Genomic DNA, 17,580 nt, shown 5'->3' with positions numbered 1-17,580 from the left:
GTCAGACTAGAATCTCGTAGCACTAAACATACACAAGCCACTATTCTACGCTGCATTAACCTGGATTCAATTCTGTGGCTCGCTGGTTTCACACACACACACACACACACACACACACACACACACGCACCTCTGCAGTGCATTAACTAATGAAGATTTCATAATGTAAAGTACTGAATTGCCCAATGATTAATGTAACTTGCATTTATTTTTTCATTTAAGCTGTGCATTATTTTATAATGAAGAAATCACACTATGTATAACATACTGCATAGATCCACTCACCAGGAAATATGATCCTGCATGTCAACAAATACTCCTTTTGTATGTAAATCTAGCTCCCGACCCTAGCACACCACCAGGCTACTGCACTACACGGTCTTGGAGATGGGTCAGGTCATAATGCCAGAGGAACATGACATCACAGAACTATCCATTATAACACCTAGGAGTCGTGTGAAAGGGCATAGGCTTGGGTAGGCAAAGCCACTCGAGGAGAAATGAATAGCAAACATGCTATACCACTGGTGGTACCCTAATAGCTTCAAAAAGCTGTTTCCCATTGCAAAACTAGGTGGCAGCATACCAACAGATTGCTTTTAAGCTTAGGTGAGAGCTTGGAAATTTGGAGTAACAGTCATTGCACTGTAATTGTATGTTATTGTCACAAAGTTGTTGAACTATGTATCTACTTGTAGACTGCAGCATATCCCATTTGTTAGATTAGTCTTGGCCATTCAACTATGTCCTCCTCTCACAAAGCAGTGAAATAAATGTAATAATGTCTGTTGATGCACATGTTCTTGGCTTGTATGTTTTATGTGCTAGTGCTGACGATGTAAAGGATAAAGTGTCCCCTACTGTACATTATAAGGATACTGCAAGTCACTGAGGAGTTCCATAACCATATGGAGTTCCTCTATAAGGTTCTGGAACTCTGAGGTGACTTGCAATATCCTTATCATATATGCCAGGGGTACTTTATCTCATATAATACATGGTCACACCTTCACCTTTCCTACAAACCACTTAAATCCTTGGTGTGTAGCTCTTTCATATGAAAGAGCATGTTTGCAAACATGAAGAATTAAAATAACCCCTCCAGTGCTAAATTAAGCACATCAAAAACCTGTTGGATATTTTTTGCAAACGGATGATAGAAGCAGTTCAATAAAAGTCAGTTACAAATAAAAAGCTGCCCTAGCTTGAATGCAGAAAGATTCTATCCTTTTCTCTGTCCAAGGAGTGCAAACAATAAACCTGTTCTCCGTTTGTTATTGTAAGCAGAAAAATAGAGCAGAAGAAAAGCAAGGTTCCATTCTGGTTTCGTTAAACAGCTACTTCAGTGATGCCGCGTGACCTGACCCGGCTCCGGCAGCAGGTATTGTGGTGTCAGAACTGGAGTGTAATAACTTTTAATAGTCCAGTTCTGACCTCTTTTATTTATAACTGGCAACTGGGTGCATCTCATGCCGCCTATTATAAAGAAATTAGAGACTGGCGATTATACAGGAATTACAGAATCCCATATATTATATATGCACTTCATACATGTAAGCATTCATACAAGTTTGTCCAGTCTGTGTAGTGTAGCAAGGATGTAATGGAACTTGATGCAAAGCATGGGAAATGGCCCCTTTGACCGCTGCTGGGGTAGTAAAACACAGCAATTATCATGATGCAATAGGGCTTTGGGTTCTGGTACTACTGCACCTGCTGCACCAGTTGTAGCTAATGCCACGAATCTGCTGTAAAAGATCGTGATCTATTTAGAATAAGAATACGTCTTTCATCTGCACGCGTTTCTTCCATTGCCTCTTTTGCCAAGAGAGCTGGCGGTCGGTTGCACACGTTTAAAGCATCCTTTGTAGTCTGTACATGCTCGCCAGTTTCATATAGCACGCCATGACACTTGCATGAGACATCCTTTGTGCGAGAGAGCAGATGGCTTACGACATCCAAATGTACATGTTATATCGAGTACCTGATTATTGACACAACACGTGCACGTGGCTCAGATCTCGCGGGGCTGTGATGTCTTAAACCTTGTAGGAATGTACTAAGGTGACACACCATCCATTCCGTCCGTAACGCAGACTGGATCCGTTAACGGGTCTCAGTCGGGTAGGCTTAAGGCTAGACATCTGCCCTCCGAGTCAAGTGTGCCAGCAGCACGCGAGCAGCTGATTAGAAATGTCCTAAATGTGTTACACCACACATACACCAGTGTATGATTGTTAATCCTGCAAAGCGCTTCAACGTCTCATCAGGGGTAGTACGCGCTATATAAATACAATTGGTGTGGTATTCCCCCAAACATTTTGCCTTCACTTCCTTACTTTGCCAAACTCCTCCTTTTTGGTATTAGGACATTGCACTTTTTTTTCCTGCTAACCAGTGCTAAAGTAATTGTGCGCTTTCCTTAAAACATGGTAACAATGGCATATACCTAATTAGCACATTTAATTTACTTGCAACTCCTTATCGGATGCTTCTACATGAACCCAGGGCCTATAAAATAAATGCTACTAGTGGGCCTGCAGTACTCCTCGTCTCACACTCTGAAGTACCCTTTTAAAACCCTTCTCAGGCCTGCCACTACAGCCTTAGTGCAGTTCTAAACTGCCATTTCGACCTGCTAAAATAAACCTTTTGCCAGGCTTAAGTTTTCCTTTTATTACTTGTACGTCTCTCCTAAGGTAGGCCTTAAATGCTCCTAGCGGGATCATGTATTTAAAAAGAAGGACAAGAATGTTTACGTTTTGAAAGTCCTGGCATTGTAAAACTCTTAAAAGTCATTTTTCAAAATACTCCAAATTCCCCTTCCCCCAAGTTGACAGCTCTCTGTATGAATGAAGTTTGAGCTGATGGTGTGCAGCATCAGTGCTTAATATGTGCCAATGATTGCAGACTGGGCCCCCACCCGGCACATATTTTTGGGGATTAGCTCATATTTTAACTCATTAGACATTTACCCAGAGCAAGAGAGAAACATACAAGGGGGAAAGGAGGAGGAAGAGAAGAACAGAAAAAAATGATAAAGCAGGAATGAAAAGGAACCTGAAAGAATGACCTAAAGAGCTGGGGTGTGCCTGGTGGTGGATTAAAGAGGCATGGGGTGGAATCAAGACTATGTAGCTTAGTTGTTTGTCACCTTGACCTTTGATAGGGCCGGTTGTGGGCTTTTAAACAAAAATCAAGCACTGGTCATAATCGTAAAGCACAGTGTTCACTCCAGTCAGCATCTCCGCTCTAGAGACATTACAGCCACACAAAAATGTACCTGCTTCTATTAATCACCAAACTGAAATTTACACAAAACCTTGGTTTTAGGTGCTTTTCTGAAGGAATTATGGTTTTGTGAATTGTGCAGAGAACTGGGTTGTTTATAACGTTTGGGACCCAAATTACTTAAATGTGTACCCCAGCCCATGATCACTGGACACAAAGAACCTGGAGGGAAAGAAGTTGGGATAAAGAATTGAAGAATTCTTTAGTAGATTTAGAGAATTTCTATTTTAGACATGTATTTTCCGTATAACCGCATTATGCCAGGAGTCTTGACACGTAGGCTTTGTTTCACTGACAGCCAGGGAAACCTTCCACTTGTTTCATAGGCGCAATCACATTGGCTAAGCTCTGCCGGATCCTCACCACAACATTTTAGAAAAGGAGCAACTTGTATACAGCAGATTCGGACCCTTGGGCAGGCTCAGTCAGTCCTCAGTAGAGCGTAAGCAGAGACCATCATTCTCAGCACGTGCAAGATATGGGAGCAGGTAGACCACTGCATTGATTTGAACCTTTTCTTTAGAGAAAGAATACTGATCTATTTTAAAGTAATGTTTTCCACAGGCGTCAAGGGGCCACAGTACTATTGCACTTCACTTGCATGACCAAATGTCACATTTTACACACGCGTCTCGTGGAGTTGGGAAGTTCAGCAGTCAGGACTTTGCTCCAGGAACTGGAGGGAATCTAGAAACTCAGAATGTCGAATTACACAGTGGGTAACACATTTCACTTATAAAAAGGCAAATACATTTAATACCTGATAAACAAGTGAAGATCTTTGTGTTTTTTGGGAAAGAAATCGAACCCCAAATGTTTTAATAACTTTGTTGCTGTAGATGTTGGAAAGCTACTCAACCTTGAGCCCTTTGTTCAATGTTAACATTTGGGACATGTTCTGGGTCTGCTCTGTGATGTTTGGAAGCGCTGTGGTTTAGGACTCGCTCAATGAAACTGAAGTGAATGGACACGTTGAATGTTTTCCCTCATGTTCATGAAACCACTTAATCTCGCATAGCTGTGCAACTTCTTCATGTTGTGGGCATTCCTTTCACTCACAACATTTCTGTGCACTTTTACAGCAACTTAAGGTGAGTTATCATTCATTATCTTCATAGTTAGTTACACCATGATTAAGGGTCAATTGGGGTTAATTTCATCATAAATTAAAGGAAGAAAGAATATGCCACTCTGTACGATCCCAGTAATGCATTTGTTTTATCACTGTTTACTAAGAAAACAACCGAGTTTCCTTCAGATTGTTCTCTAACTAGAAGGAACATCGGATTAGCTGATTGTCATACAACTGAATCCGATAGTACTCGGACGTTGTTATCTTCTGTGACCTCACGATGGTATAGAACAAGTTTGGGTTTCCCCTGTGGTGACATTGCAACAGAACGCAATGTTAATTTTCTAGTGATTTTGCCTCTGAAATGTCAGCAGGCTCTTGCACATCATCAGTGTGTGCTACTGTTCTATTTTACAAAAGTTTCAAATGAGTTGCATGCTGCCAAATGTTGTATGAGGCTTCCATGCTCATTTTCTCAAGGATATTGGTATTTGTGCTGTACTGTATGTTCCCAGTATGATAGCATTACATGTTTATTTCACATGAAGTAGAAACTGTGAACTAAGCAGCTGACTTTCCTCAACATGCATCTTCCTTCAGTGCTACAAGAGTTCCAAAGATAACCAGCCACAGATGGAGCTCCCTTTGAACGACTGCAGTGTCACCTACATCCCCAAAGACAGTAAAAAGAAGAAACATGAGCTGCGGATCACTTACCAGGGCACTGAAGCACTGGTGCTAGCTGTGCAGAGCAAAGAGCAGGCAGATCAGTGGCTAAAGGTATAGTTCAATGCATTAACTACTGGTTTCTTATCGGCTTCTTCATTATGCCCTAATTAATAAATGTTTCAAATAGTACTTCCAATTTTTTGTAATTACATTGTTGGGAGTCACTTTGTTAGTGTTCACCTATACTTAACTATCTCTATTTTGCGTGACTCTATAATTTCACCTGATGAGAAATAATTCATGTTTTATGAGAAATTGACAAATTTTCCTTCTCTTCTACCAAATTTCACAGCCATCGACTCTCAAATAGTAATACATGTGTGTTATTTTTATTTTGTTGTGGCTTAAGGTGTAAGATTCCCAACTAGGACAGGTTACAAAACACATACTGGACTTATAAGAACTATTATTTTATCCCATATCAGACATCCCATTTCTCCTGAATAAGTTGGCTTAGGCTCTGTCCATTCATTTGTAGGTCTTCATTGATGCAAAAAAGGACATTGGGTTACAATCTGGGTTATACTGTGCCATCCTCAACCTCATAGGTGACCCGGGTGATCCAGCCTTATTGATGGGCCTTGTTCCATTGGATGCTTTCATTCCTCGAATAAGACCACCACAGCGGAGATTGGGCAAGAAAGGACAGAATCATGACAGGATGCTGTGATGCACGTGTCTTTCCCTGATGTTCATTACAATGTATATTCAACCTCTTCACCAGCATCTGCTAGTGTGAAGTTGATTTTCAAAACTGCACCCATGAATCTCAAATAGTGTTTCACCTTACCCAGATTGAAAGCCGATGAATAACAGCCAGCTTGGCTTCACTGAGACTTATTCAAAATTTCTAGTAATTGGACCAGAATGCTGGTTAAGGAAGAATATCTGTAAAATGTGCCTTTTTATGGCGAGTGACTCTTAAATTGAAGTAAAAGGATGCCCGTGACCATCTTTCACTCCTGTCTCCTCTAACTACTCCCTTAGGTTTCTGCCAAAACATGGCAGTCTGTGCGAGGAAGGAATGGCAGTAGTTGCCAAAGCTATTAACAGTGTAACAGTTGATTGTGAGAATCTTCTCTTAGCCTGCATCTCAGACTCCTACAGCAAAACTACAAGAATTGAAGAATGCAGCACCCAGAGCTGTCTGCATTATAACTAGGACTGCCCATCTGTCTCCTGCACTTTGAAAGCTGCTCCAGCTTCCTGTTCACTCCAGGACTCGATTTGAGTCATTAAACTGATAGTAGTCAATTCTTTACGAAAATCCTAAATTCTGGAAATAATTTGCATTCTATTAGCTTAAGAGCCCTGCACTCTTTTTTAAAAATTGCCATCCACTCCTAATGAAGAAAACCTAGTAGTAGAACATTTCCGAAAGGCACACGCTACCATGGTCTTCCATTTAGAAGGTCCTAGTCTGAGAAATTCTATTTTCCTTTTTTTAAACATACTTTTTTGGGGTCTTACACAGACTATTGTGACATTTGTGCTCTGCCGCTTCAGCAAGCTTTAAAACTCAACACTTAATTACATGAATTTGCAGTCCTCCATCACCCACCCACCGCGCAGTTTGTTTGTTCTGATCAAGGCCTTCTTCAGCTGCGATAACACTACTTTGTCAGCCTCACGGTCTCTTAGTGCTCGACAAATATTCAAAATGGTTGATAGCAGCTGTATAACTAAGACATAGCCAGGCTGGCATATCAGGCGGCATGCCTTTTCTCTGTGTTTAGTAATGGCTTGCCACTGCTCTTAAGAACTTAATCTCATCCAACAATATATTTCTTTCATTGCTGTAGGATAAGGCTTATGATAAGTGATTCTAAATGCCAGCCTGCAGCTGAGTTCTGGACTGCCTGGAAACCCCACATTTGTTCTCTAGCTAAGTCTGTAAACAAAGCATTATTATAGCCCAGATGTAGTCCTTCTTGGGCCCAAAATGGCACAGGTAGTAGCATCTCTACAACCTCTTCAAAATTTGAGGCAATATTGAAAATGGAGTATTGCTTCATTAATCTGTCAATGTACTGGAGCCCACAAATACACCCATCATTCACGCCTCTACGTTCGGGAAATATACATTGTAAAGGAGAAGAGCATTGGTCTCCAGATCAGGATGGGAATGGGCCTAGGAGAAGCAAAGAGGAGATATGATGCGAAATCTGTGGATGAGGAACGAGGCAATTCATCAGAGGAAAATTACCTTGAGTCCTAGGTTAAAGCACCATTTTAAAAACCAGCATTTGCAAAGCAGGTAGGCAAGGTGGGCGTTCCGAGCCCTTACTAAAACATTAAAGAAGCCTACAGGAATGAAAGAAGAAACCAAAAATTGCTTTCTATATGTAATGCATCTATGAGATAAAGAATTGAATATGTAATTAGTCACTGTACCTTTGATATGTAAAATTGTCCCTTTTATATATTTAGCAGAATTGGTGGTAGTAGTTTTTGTAGGCCGTCAAGCCAGACCTAAAAAACTGAAGGCACAGTAGTTCGAATCAAACAGGACCTGGTCGCCTGGAGCCTAGGAAATGCTGTACATTATGAACGTACTGTGAAAGGCTATTTGCTCCCATGGGTTCTTTACTGTTGACTCCCCTCAATGAGCCTGTGGTCAGAGCTAATCCCATAGGACACTCACTCTTCCCAAATTAACAGCTGAATTTAGCAGAAAGTGTCTTTGGCTTCCTAAGGAGGACAGCCTCGGCGTTTCCAGGATGAAAACTTGCTGGATCTATTCTTTGCTACGGGTGTTCCACTGGCATATTTAAGTTGTAGTAGAAGATAACTTTAAAGAGGGCTATATTATTTAACCAACCGATTTCGTCTATTGTTATTATGTGGGACACATTTGTTTTGCAAAATCGGATTGATTCCTTTTGCTACTGGGCAGACGTGGTGTCAAGAGAGAACGCAGGTGGCAGGTCTAACAAGTCCCTCACCCAGATTTTCCTCTTTGACTCTGTAGAATCAGTAGACGTGTACTGTCCTTTAATGCACACACAGACTCGACAGAGTAGAACCGTAGGAAAGGAGGAAGAAGCTTCAAGCATGACTGAGACCGAAAAGCTGATGGGTGCAATGAGGCCCTTGAATGGCTTTGGGCACAGCTTTGCAATTCCTTTATGGTGGACCAGCCCACCCTGAACCTATCACTGCAGTAACTTTCAGTCTCTGCTCTGTGATGGAAGCGCTGCAGTGGTATAGACTGTCAGTGCTACGAATGGTAAAGGGTTCTCGATGCAAATTACATACCATTCCCTTTTTTTAAATGATGAAGGAAATGTCTCAGTTCACTCATTATGCCCACATTGTATACTACACATTTTAAACTTAGGATAACCCTTGAAGTCATTATGGACAGTCAAAGTTCTTGTCCTAGTGTCAAGGTACATTTATGCTGCTACTGAAGCAGCACTATGAAAAATATTTGCCTACTTTAATTGTGCCATCCTGTTGGGAGGCTGTGTGGATTATATCTGTACGTATTAGTTTGCTCGGCTGTGCCTTTGGACGAGCCCTAAACTGTTGAAACTTTCTGCTTAAAAGGCTTTTTGACTCCAAAGTGCTTTGACTTTCTCTTATTTTTATTTTTTATTTCAAAGTATTTAATTTAATTTTTATAAGCAAAGACATTAGCATTTCTGTTACAAGGTTAGCCAATCGCGGTTTTATTTAGATTTTTGTTTTGAGCATTTTGCATATGTTCCACTTTACAGCTGGCTGTGCTTTGCCTCCCAACAGCCCAGTTCTGCCCTTCTGAAATCACAGTACAATGGATATGTTTTGTCCTCTTACAGTATTTTCGTGCAGGAGGATAAACTGTTTGTCAGAATGCTGTTGCTGAAATCTGGAAATGGCAATCCGAGAAACATTCCAACATTTTTTTACTGAGACAAAGTTCCCATAAAATCATACTAACATAAAGGGTATTGATGCAATCGAAATGTACAATAATGTTCGTGTGGTTGCCCTTACTATATACCTTCCTATTGGCTATCACGCAGTCAGTATCCTTTGAGACATGAAAAATTGTAATGTTTACGTTTCACCTCCATAACTCTGCTGCCCGTGATGGCTGCAGGGTGGTGAGCAACGGCCATTGCTTCTTTAGGTCTCGCCAAGTCAGCGCTTGTGCTCTCTCCTCTAGACATGCTGTATTCAGGTATGGACTTGAACCTCTGCCTTTTTTCCGCCTATCTTTTCTTATCTTATGTTTGTTGCTTCAACAATGGCGGCTGCGCCATTAATGCTGCTCATGCCATAATTATATTTTTTGAAATCACCACGGTTGTAAAACGCACTTTGTTCTTTTTTCAAGTGGCACACTTCAGGTTCAAGAATGGCAGCTGCGCATTGCATTTGTTATGCGCGGCTTGCCCAAATCAATAAACACACTTGCGAAACGCAGAATCAACAATGTCGTCCGCGGGGCTTCAGCTTATTAAAAATCTCCCTGGCCGCAACCCCTTATTCCCATCCATCCCCATCTCCACCCCTATATGTGAAACTTCATTTGCACGCTCGGGGGCTGCTTCTCCAGCCACACGCAAGGCGAGTATCCGTCTCCTTGAATGCTTAGGTGGGTGGACAACATGCGCTCTCTTCTCCCTCTAAGAGGGCGTATATGCTGAATACACATCTTCGTGCTTTCTTTTAGACATTAGGGGTTGATGTCATTATTTCAGAAGAACGCAGATAGGCTTCCCTCCAATTCGAATTGAAGTTCTGTGAAATCATTTAATCTTCCCTGAGCAAACACATGAGCAGCTGGTGGTGATGTGGCTCAATGCCAGGACTGACTGGACAACCGAAAACTAGAAAGTTCAGAGACCTACTCCTCTAAGATGCTTTCCAGTCATGTGTTAGGACTGTAACCCGATGACCTCATCACAAGTACCTTTTAAGATCGCAAATGGCTTTTTAAAATTTTTTTTTGCAACCGTCCATCACCTAATTTTTGTAAACAGTGTATGTGTGATTTTTTTTTTCAGGGTCAGCGCTAATGAGTTATTGATTTTTTTTTTTGCCTCCAGAAGTCATTCAGAGGTCAAGTCTTTGTTAAAAATACCCTCACTGTACTTTAGTCTCCCCTCTAAGCAACCTAGTGGAGGGTGCATTGCTAATGCTTCACAATGTATCCCATCACAGATCTCTACCCCAGATGCATTGGGTCATGTAGGGAGACGTGGGCCTCGCCACAAGAGCATTCTGCTGAACAGACTCAATCCCCAGGAAATCAAACATCCATACGAATACACTTCTCCCAGATGCCCAAGGTGCTAGGAGGCCATTCAGCTATCTGAAGTGCTAGCCCACAGTAACATAGCATGCAAAACTGACCACGGAAACCTCAAGCAGTTACTTTCACCTTTCAAAACAAAATCTGCTCTGACCCCTGCGTGTTCGCCCAATAGAGAAGTTTTATTTATATTTCATTTGCTTTGTCACGGAATGGAATAAACACAAACTGGTTCTCTCACTGAGTACCAATGGACCAATAACCATAACGGTGCAAAATGAAATATCTTCACTAAGCTGAGTCTCCTCTTTAATTAGGCCTGGCATTTCCCAAAACTTCTTTATTTTTCTTAAAACTACATATAATATACTTACAGGGAATTTCAGTCAGTCCACTTCATCCATTGATTGGTCTGTTGTTATGTCACTGGCATTCTTCTGCCCACTGCTGCAAACAGCAAGGAGCAAACGGTCAGTCCACTTCTTCTATTGGTTAAACTCACTGCGAGTGACTGCATGTAACCCTTTCACGAGGTGAACATCCACACAAAAAGTAGTTCCATTAATTGTCAGGAAGTACCATTGCAATTCATTGTTTTTGAGACTAAAGAAATGTTTTTACTTTTAGCTACTATGTAAGAAACTGGCTCTGTATATACTGCACCAAAGTAAGGTTCAGTGTGCACAGAGTCCAACAGTCCCCAGAGGTTTGGCAGAGGTTAGAGTTAGATATAACCTTACTCTCTAAAGTGGTAGCTTGGTCGAGCAGTAAGGCAGTATCAGAGGACAGTGTAAAGCATTTGTTGTACACACTCAGTCAGCAAATGGTCTTACACACTCAAGAACTGAACTCGAGGCCAATTGGTTTGTATGTAAAAAAATATTGATGTTTTATTTTAGAAGCACAAGTAGGTATAAAAATACTTTCTCAGAATGAGATGCTCTAGTTGTATACTTTCAATAAGCAACAGACTTTTAAATGCAATAGTTACAGTTGTTGCAATAGGCAACACAATTTAAACACAATTATAACATTGAGCTCAATGGGAATCTTTAAGTAAATGCAATATCAATTACTTGGCATAGGTTTTTCTTACTCAGGGCTGGATGCTGGATTCAGCCCTGGAATATCTCATGTAAACAGTTGAAAGAAATCATTTTTGTCACACAGGCGATTTTTAAGGAATATTTGTATGTTTCAAAAATCGACACTTAGAAGAATTTCTGGTGAAAACCAGGCAATGTTATCCTATGGGGGAAAAACAGGTCATCTGAAAATCAGTTGTAATGACTTTTTAGGGTCAGTGCTGGGCACCAAGTTCTACCACTGGGATCTCTCCTGCTAACAGGTGAGTAATTTCGTTTTCGTTGATCGTATGATTTTTAGTGAATATTTTAAAGTTTCAAAACTCGAATTTCCAAGTGAAACCAGTCAACGTTACCCTATGGAGAATATGTGAGTTATCGGCTTTCAGGTAAGTATTCGACTGGTAGAGTTAAGGTTCTGGGGTTAGACTCAGAGGTCTCCCAGGGTCAGGTAGGTACAGTAGTTACACCATCAGTGGCACAGGGGCAGCCGGGTGTAGAGAGAGTAGGCCCAGTGTTAGCCTATGGCGGGCAGGGGGCCTTTGGTTGGTGGCTGCTAGCAGGCAGGCCACGCGGCTGTGGGAGCTGGGCTCCTGGTCCCTTACACAGGGCAAGTGGGGAAGTAGAATAAAACAGATGCTGCACTTCCAGGGGCACTCGGGCGGCTGGGTGCAGGGTGCTTTTGGGCCGTCGGGCGCCCAATGTATTTCAATGGAAAAGCTGCAAGATGAACAAAGGCTGCAAGCTCGGGGACGGAGATTCTTCAGGTGTGACCACCACTTCGAGAGGCATACCATGCAAGAAAGATGGCATTTTCTCACACACTATTATTATTTTTTATAATGGTGAACGTCCAGCAGCTTCCCAACAAAGTTTTACAAAAAACATGACAAAACAATGACAGCTCTGTTGGGTTTTACACTGTTCTTCTAGATTGTGGCCCCAGTTTCCAACTCTCAACCACTGTATAGGGATGCTGTCTAAAGCGAGGTGCAATGGATTCCTAGTGAAGGACGAAGAGGTGGGTGCTAGCAGAGCTTATCGTGTCCTGAAATGGAGCTCATCCCAGATGCAGTGCCCTCTGAGGATTCATTTCAACAAGGCGAAGATGTATTTGTATCCCACTGAAACTGACCAGACAGCCATTGAGAGATTTGCCTCCTTTCACTTACATCACAAAGTTTCGCTTCACTGTGGCAGACAACAAAAGCCACAAAGGAGAGTTTTTGATGCCACAAGCCAATGCTTTAGGGAAAAAAAGGGTTGCTTGTGGAAGTCTGTGGATTTTTTGACTCTTTGATAAATCTTGTAGTACAAAATCAATCTACAGTTGAAAACTTATCAGGTTTTTTCATGACAAGGTGATTAATATATATTCAAAATTTTCTAACACCAAAGATACCGGGCTGGTCACTCCTGGACCAACGTCCACACGTTGAACAGTCTAATGTCCTCTTTTGAAAGGATTTCCTTAAAGGACTCAGAGCCTGATCCTAAAAGCTCATTCTGGCTCGCCACTGGACCTATGCCCGTCTCACACTCTCCAAAGGGCTTCTCAGCCCTTAAATCCACAGGATTAATGCTCTAGTTGGAGGAAGAGAAATAGAAACCGTGGCAAAGGGAGCACGTGGGCAGAAAAAGACTGCAAGAATGAGTTCAAGAAATAAAAGTGAAGGAAAGGACAGGAGGTGGTGGAATACTCCTACATTCTATTTTTAATAAGTAGGTACTGACGTGCAAGCTTCCAAGTGAAAACGGGAAGATTTCATGAATTCACCTGCTGGATCCTATGAATATCTTTACATTAGTCCATCCTGCACCACATTCTCTGCAGACTGTAGGGTGTATAAGTAGGTACAATTCGTGGAGCTAAATGTATTTGTGCACCTTAACTGACCCTTCTCGTTTTCTGAGCGTAGCATGCTTCTGGCTGGCTCTAAAAACAGCCGTCAGCAGTTCCTTTGAAGTCATCCGAGGCTTTTGGAAGTTTTTTTGGGACGTGCAAGAGTTGTGATGAGGACAGTGTTTCTGGAGTGCATAGCTGGGCCCACATTCCGGGGCCGCTGCGGGCAAATCATTTCCCCGTGTCCTGTCTGCGTCTTCTGTTACTGTGGGATTGTGCCAAAGGTAACGAAGGGCTTGGTGTCTGCAGATGCTGAAAGCATGAACCATGGCGCAAGGGTCAGCCAGGCACGAGAGGAGGAAAGAAGATCACGGAAACCGAGCTGTCGGGTTCGGTGTAATTCAAGATAAAGTATGTTTTCATCAAGGGGGTCCAATTTAAGGCCTCGGAAGGAAAGATGCGACCTCTTTTGTTTCTCAGGGTTGAGCGTCATATGTGTGGGTTTAATGCTAGGAGCTGATCTGCACTGCGCAGTCCATTTACCAGAGTTCTTATGGGGCTGGCGTGCCACGGAGAAGTGTCATCCCATTCATTTTGAAAGAATATCCAGGTGTGAAGGGAAGGCATGTGGGTGAAATTCCTGTAAAGGCCCTGCCATGGGTTATATGTGTGAAGGTGTAGCACATCACCTCCGCTGATTGGCTATAGAAAGATTGGCCACTACTTGGAGATTTTCTTCCTGTTGCCAAATCGCAGTTTCTCTTTTAACTCCTTTGCTCATAATTTTGCCTCACCAGAGATGCAGCTTCTTCCAGTCCAGCATGCCTGAATCGAGGATGCTGCCTGTGTATGATCCCTACTACTGGCTCCATGAACGGTTCTTCTCTTTCGTAGTTGCCTATAGCACTGATGCTCCATCCAACTGGCTCCAGCCTGCCTAAAATATCGCTGTTCTGTCAACAGTATTCCTCCTTCTTCAAGGTCCTGCATTGCAGCAGCTTCTTCTGTGGACAGGACTGATGTCAATTCCAGGTCACTGACGATGGTGTTGGTTTTTTCTATAATGCGTACAACGCTATTACTTCAACCAGTGCCTGCGATGTTGACAAATGCCTCGGTGCTCTGCCAGCAGTCTTTGGGAAGGCAGAAGATGCCCAGCCAATCGAGACGCTGCTCTCCTGCTATGAGAGCAGCGCCATGATTGGTCTGAGCGGCCTCCTCTGCCGTTCAGACACGGTCTTGTAGCCTGTGGTTTTCTACAACTCTGCCGTTAACACAGCTGGGTTCAAGAAACAGAAGTGTGCATGTCTGATTGGCCGGCCTAGCACAACCAGCCAAACAGACATGCACACTTCTAAGTGCCCACCACCTGCCTGTCATGGCCTGGCCCCGCCGGCCTGCATGCATGCCAGAGCCAGTCACAGAAAAATAAAATATTAATTATTTTTTTTGTGACTGACTCTTGACGAGTGGGGCGACGCTCCTCCGCCGTTACGGAGGAGCCACCCCTGGCTTCAACTGTGGTAACATGTTTTTCCAGCATGCTGGCAGTGCTGCAGCTGTTTCCTAATTGCTGATAATCCTGCAGCTCACTTTGATCAGTCATGGGTCACACCAATAACTACCTGCAGGTCTCTTTTCCTGTGATAATTATCCCATCTTCAGAAGGTCACAAGTATTCAACTATTCAGTCCCTCACCAGTGATCAGAATTTCACTGCGCTGCTCTCGCTTGGCAACCTATTCCATTAAAAAAAAAAATCTTTAAAATGGGCTTTTAGCCCGCCTTTACTCACCATTCGTCGGCATCATTATCACACCTCTTAATTGCATTTTAATTGGGCAGTGCTTCCCAGATGACAGTTCCTGCATTACTTCCATTCTTTATGTGGTGCATGGGCAAAGCACAAATTAATTTCTCTAAATTAGTCTCCATCCACTGCTCGTGCTGTAGTTGAGGGACTATTCTTTTTTAGGTCTCACCTACGCAGTGCACATGCACTGCTTAGGAGACCTTTAGCCGTCGTGCAGCTCTTTTTCAAAGCACATACTTGTGCTTGTGGCGGCATACGCCTTGCGGGAGTGCACTGCGGCACGCCACAAGCACGAGTATGTGCTTTGAAAAACAGCTGAATGCACACACGCACAATTGCTTTTACTTTCGGGGCCGAGTTGGCCGCGCGCACACACATGCGTGATCACTTTTACTTTCCAGTGTTTGTTTAACAATATCTCAAAGTAAGAATTTGACAACAAAATATCCCAATGGGAAGGCACTTCTTCCATTTAAAAACCAACATGTGCCTCTCTTTTTCATTCCGACTGCCGCTGTTTGGCTTGCTCTTGCCTTCTTTCTCCGTTTTTCTCTTTGTTTCATGCTTTAACGACCAGTTTTCTATTCCAAGAAGCGCAACAAAAGAGTGTCTTGACAGGGCTGGGAGCTGTTTGTGTGCCCTCCTTTCAAGACGCAGGCAAGGCCCCTCCAGCCTCTCCAGGGACAGGGGGTAAACACAGCTGCGAGGGGAAGAAATCAACAAGACACTTCCCTCTGCTCTTCCTTTTAATCAGAACTTTTCCAAATCAAAGGAGGCTTCGCCCGGGACCCCTCCACCTCGGAAGACAGCGACAATGCAAGCAATTAACAAAGCATATTGTGGGTGAGGCTTCACTGCAGGCAATTAGATGAGCGAGCCGATACCTGCCGCCCATCTCCTTTCATCATCTCTTCTTCTCACTTGATAGCCACACATTTCTTATCACATTGTTCCCAATCTATTTCTTTAACCCGCGACTCCCCGCTCTCTTTTCTTCTTGACGCCCCCCCTTAATCTGCCTTCCTTTCTATGGTTCTACATAAAGGTCACCATTTCCTTCTTCTAAGGCTAAATACCGCTTTCGCTCACTCGCCTTTTCCCTTTCGTGCTCCCTGTTTCACACTCCATCACTTTTCTTCTTTTTCCTTTCTATCTTCTTCTCCTTACTCACTCTACTCATTTATGCACCCATTCTGTGTTCTTATCTATCTCTCCATCACTGTCACTTCATCTGTCTTCTTTCGATGCTCTCTTTTTCTCTCCCCTCTCCCGCAGTTCGCCTTTCGCATCTCTCAGGTTTTTTTCTATTTCCCATTGTCTCACACTCTTCTCTCAAACTCTCTATTTTCCTAGCTATATCTTGTATCAATCTCTTGCTTTCTGTAGCCCCCTCTCAGCCTTCATGTCTCTATTTATTTATTCATTTGGGGATGTGAATTGGCGTGGCCCAGGTGTGCATCAAAGTGCTAAGCCATATCAGTAATAAACAGCTGTGAAAGAAAACTTAAAGAAACATTGCTAATAAGAGGTATTTTGGGTTAATATAAGATAGAAAAGTTATGTTTTTCAGGATTCAGGAAGAAATTACAACCGCTTTCAGCTTCCTTCCTCTGAGTGTAGCCCGGGCTGCAGTGGGAGCAGATGCCGCCTCCCTGTTTATCTTCCCAATCTCTCTTTCTCTGGACGTCCAAGTGCTGTTCTAGGTAGCAGGGTGTGCTAGTCTTACAACCTCATGCAGGGCGCAATTAACAACAAACAAACATTGGCATAGCCAATAGGTCTCGCATTTGGGACCTTATAAGTGTTTAGCCATGCAACAGTTGGTGTTGTTGCACCAAGGATATTCTGCTGCATAACTAAATACTTATTAGGTCCCAAAAGCGAGACCTATTGGCTATGCCAATGCTTGTTTTTTTTAACATTCTTTTTATTACACAAACTCGAATCAACCCAACTCATTTATTGGAGTGCTTTATATAAGTTACATCATTTTTTTTTTTTACTTGTGCTTTTGGGGGCATAGTTCCGTGAGCTTTGTACTTGACAGCAATTTTGCAAGGACAACTCCTTGTGTGTGCATTTGTTTTGTCGTGCTCTCCGCGCCACTCCAATCTGATTCACTCCACCCTAATCCACTCCACCCTAATCCACTCCACCCTAATCCACTCCACCCTAATCCACTCCACCCTAATCCACTCCACCCTAATCCACTCCACCCTAATCCACTCCACCCTAATCCACTCCACCCTAATCCACTCCACCCTAATCCACTCCACCCTAATCCACTCCACCCTAATCCACTCCACCCTAATCCACTCCACCCTAATCCACTCCACCCTAATCCACTCCACCCTAATCCACTCCACTCTAATCCATTCACTCCACTACAACCCACTCCAATTCACTACACCCTAACACTCCACTTAACTCTACGACGCAACACTCCACTAACCTTTAACCATGCTGAACGAGAGCAACACTGGTGTACAGCATGGCTAAAAT

At 42.9% G+C, this 17,580-nt stretch overlaps 1 protein-coding gene across 2 annotated transcripts in view; it reads left to right on the top strand.

Annotated features, from left to right (window-relative positions):
• The window catches only part of AFAP1 (actin filament associated protein 1), a 444,017-nt gene that overhangs the window by 299,330 nt on the left and 127,107 nt on the right, over positions 1–17,580 (top strand). For both annotated transcript variants that reach the window (XM_085642466.1, XM_085642467.1), the window contains exon 6: positions 4,964–5,143. In XM_085642466.1, the coding sequence (XP_085498592.1) occupies positions 4,964–5,143 (180 nt within the window). The remainder of the gene's footprint in view (positions 1–4,963; positions 5,144–17,580) is intronic.

The sequence above is a fragment of the Triturus cristatus genome, chromosome 2_2 (assembly GCF_964204655.1).
Source record: "Triturus cristatus chromosome 2_2, aTriCri1.1, whole genome shotgun sequence".
Taxonomy (NCBI): Eukaryota; Metazoa; Chordata; class Amphibia; order Caudata; family Salamandridae; genus Triturus; species Triturus cristatus.
The sequence above is the reverse complement of the archived record's forward strand: the minus strand, read 5'-3'. Positions and strand labels throughout refer to the sequence as shown.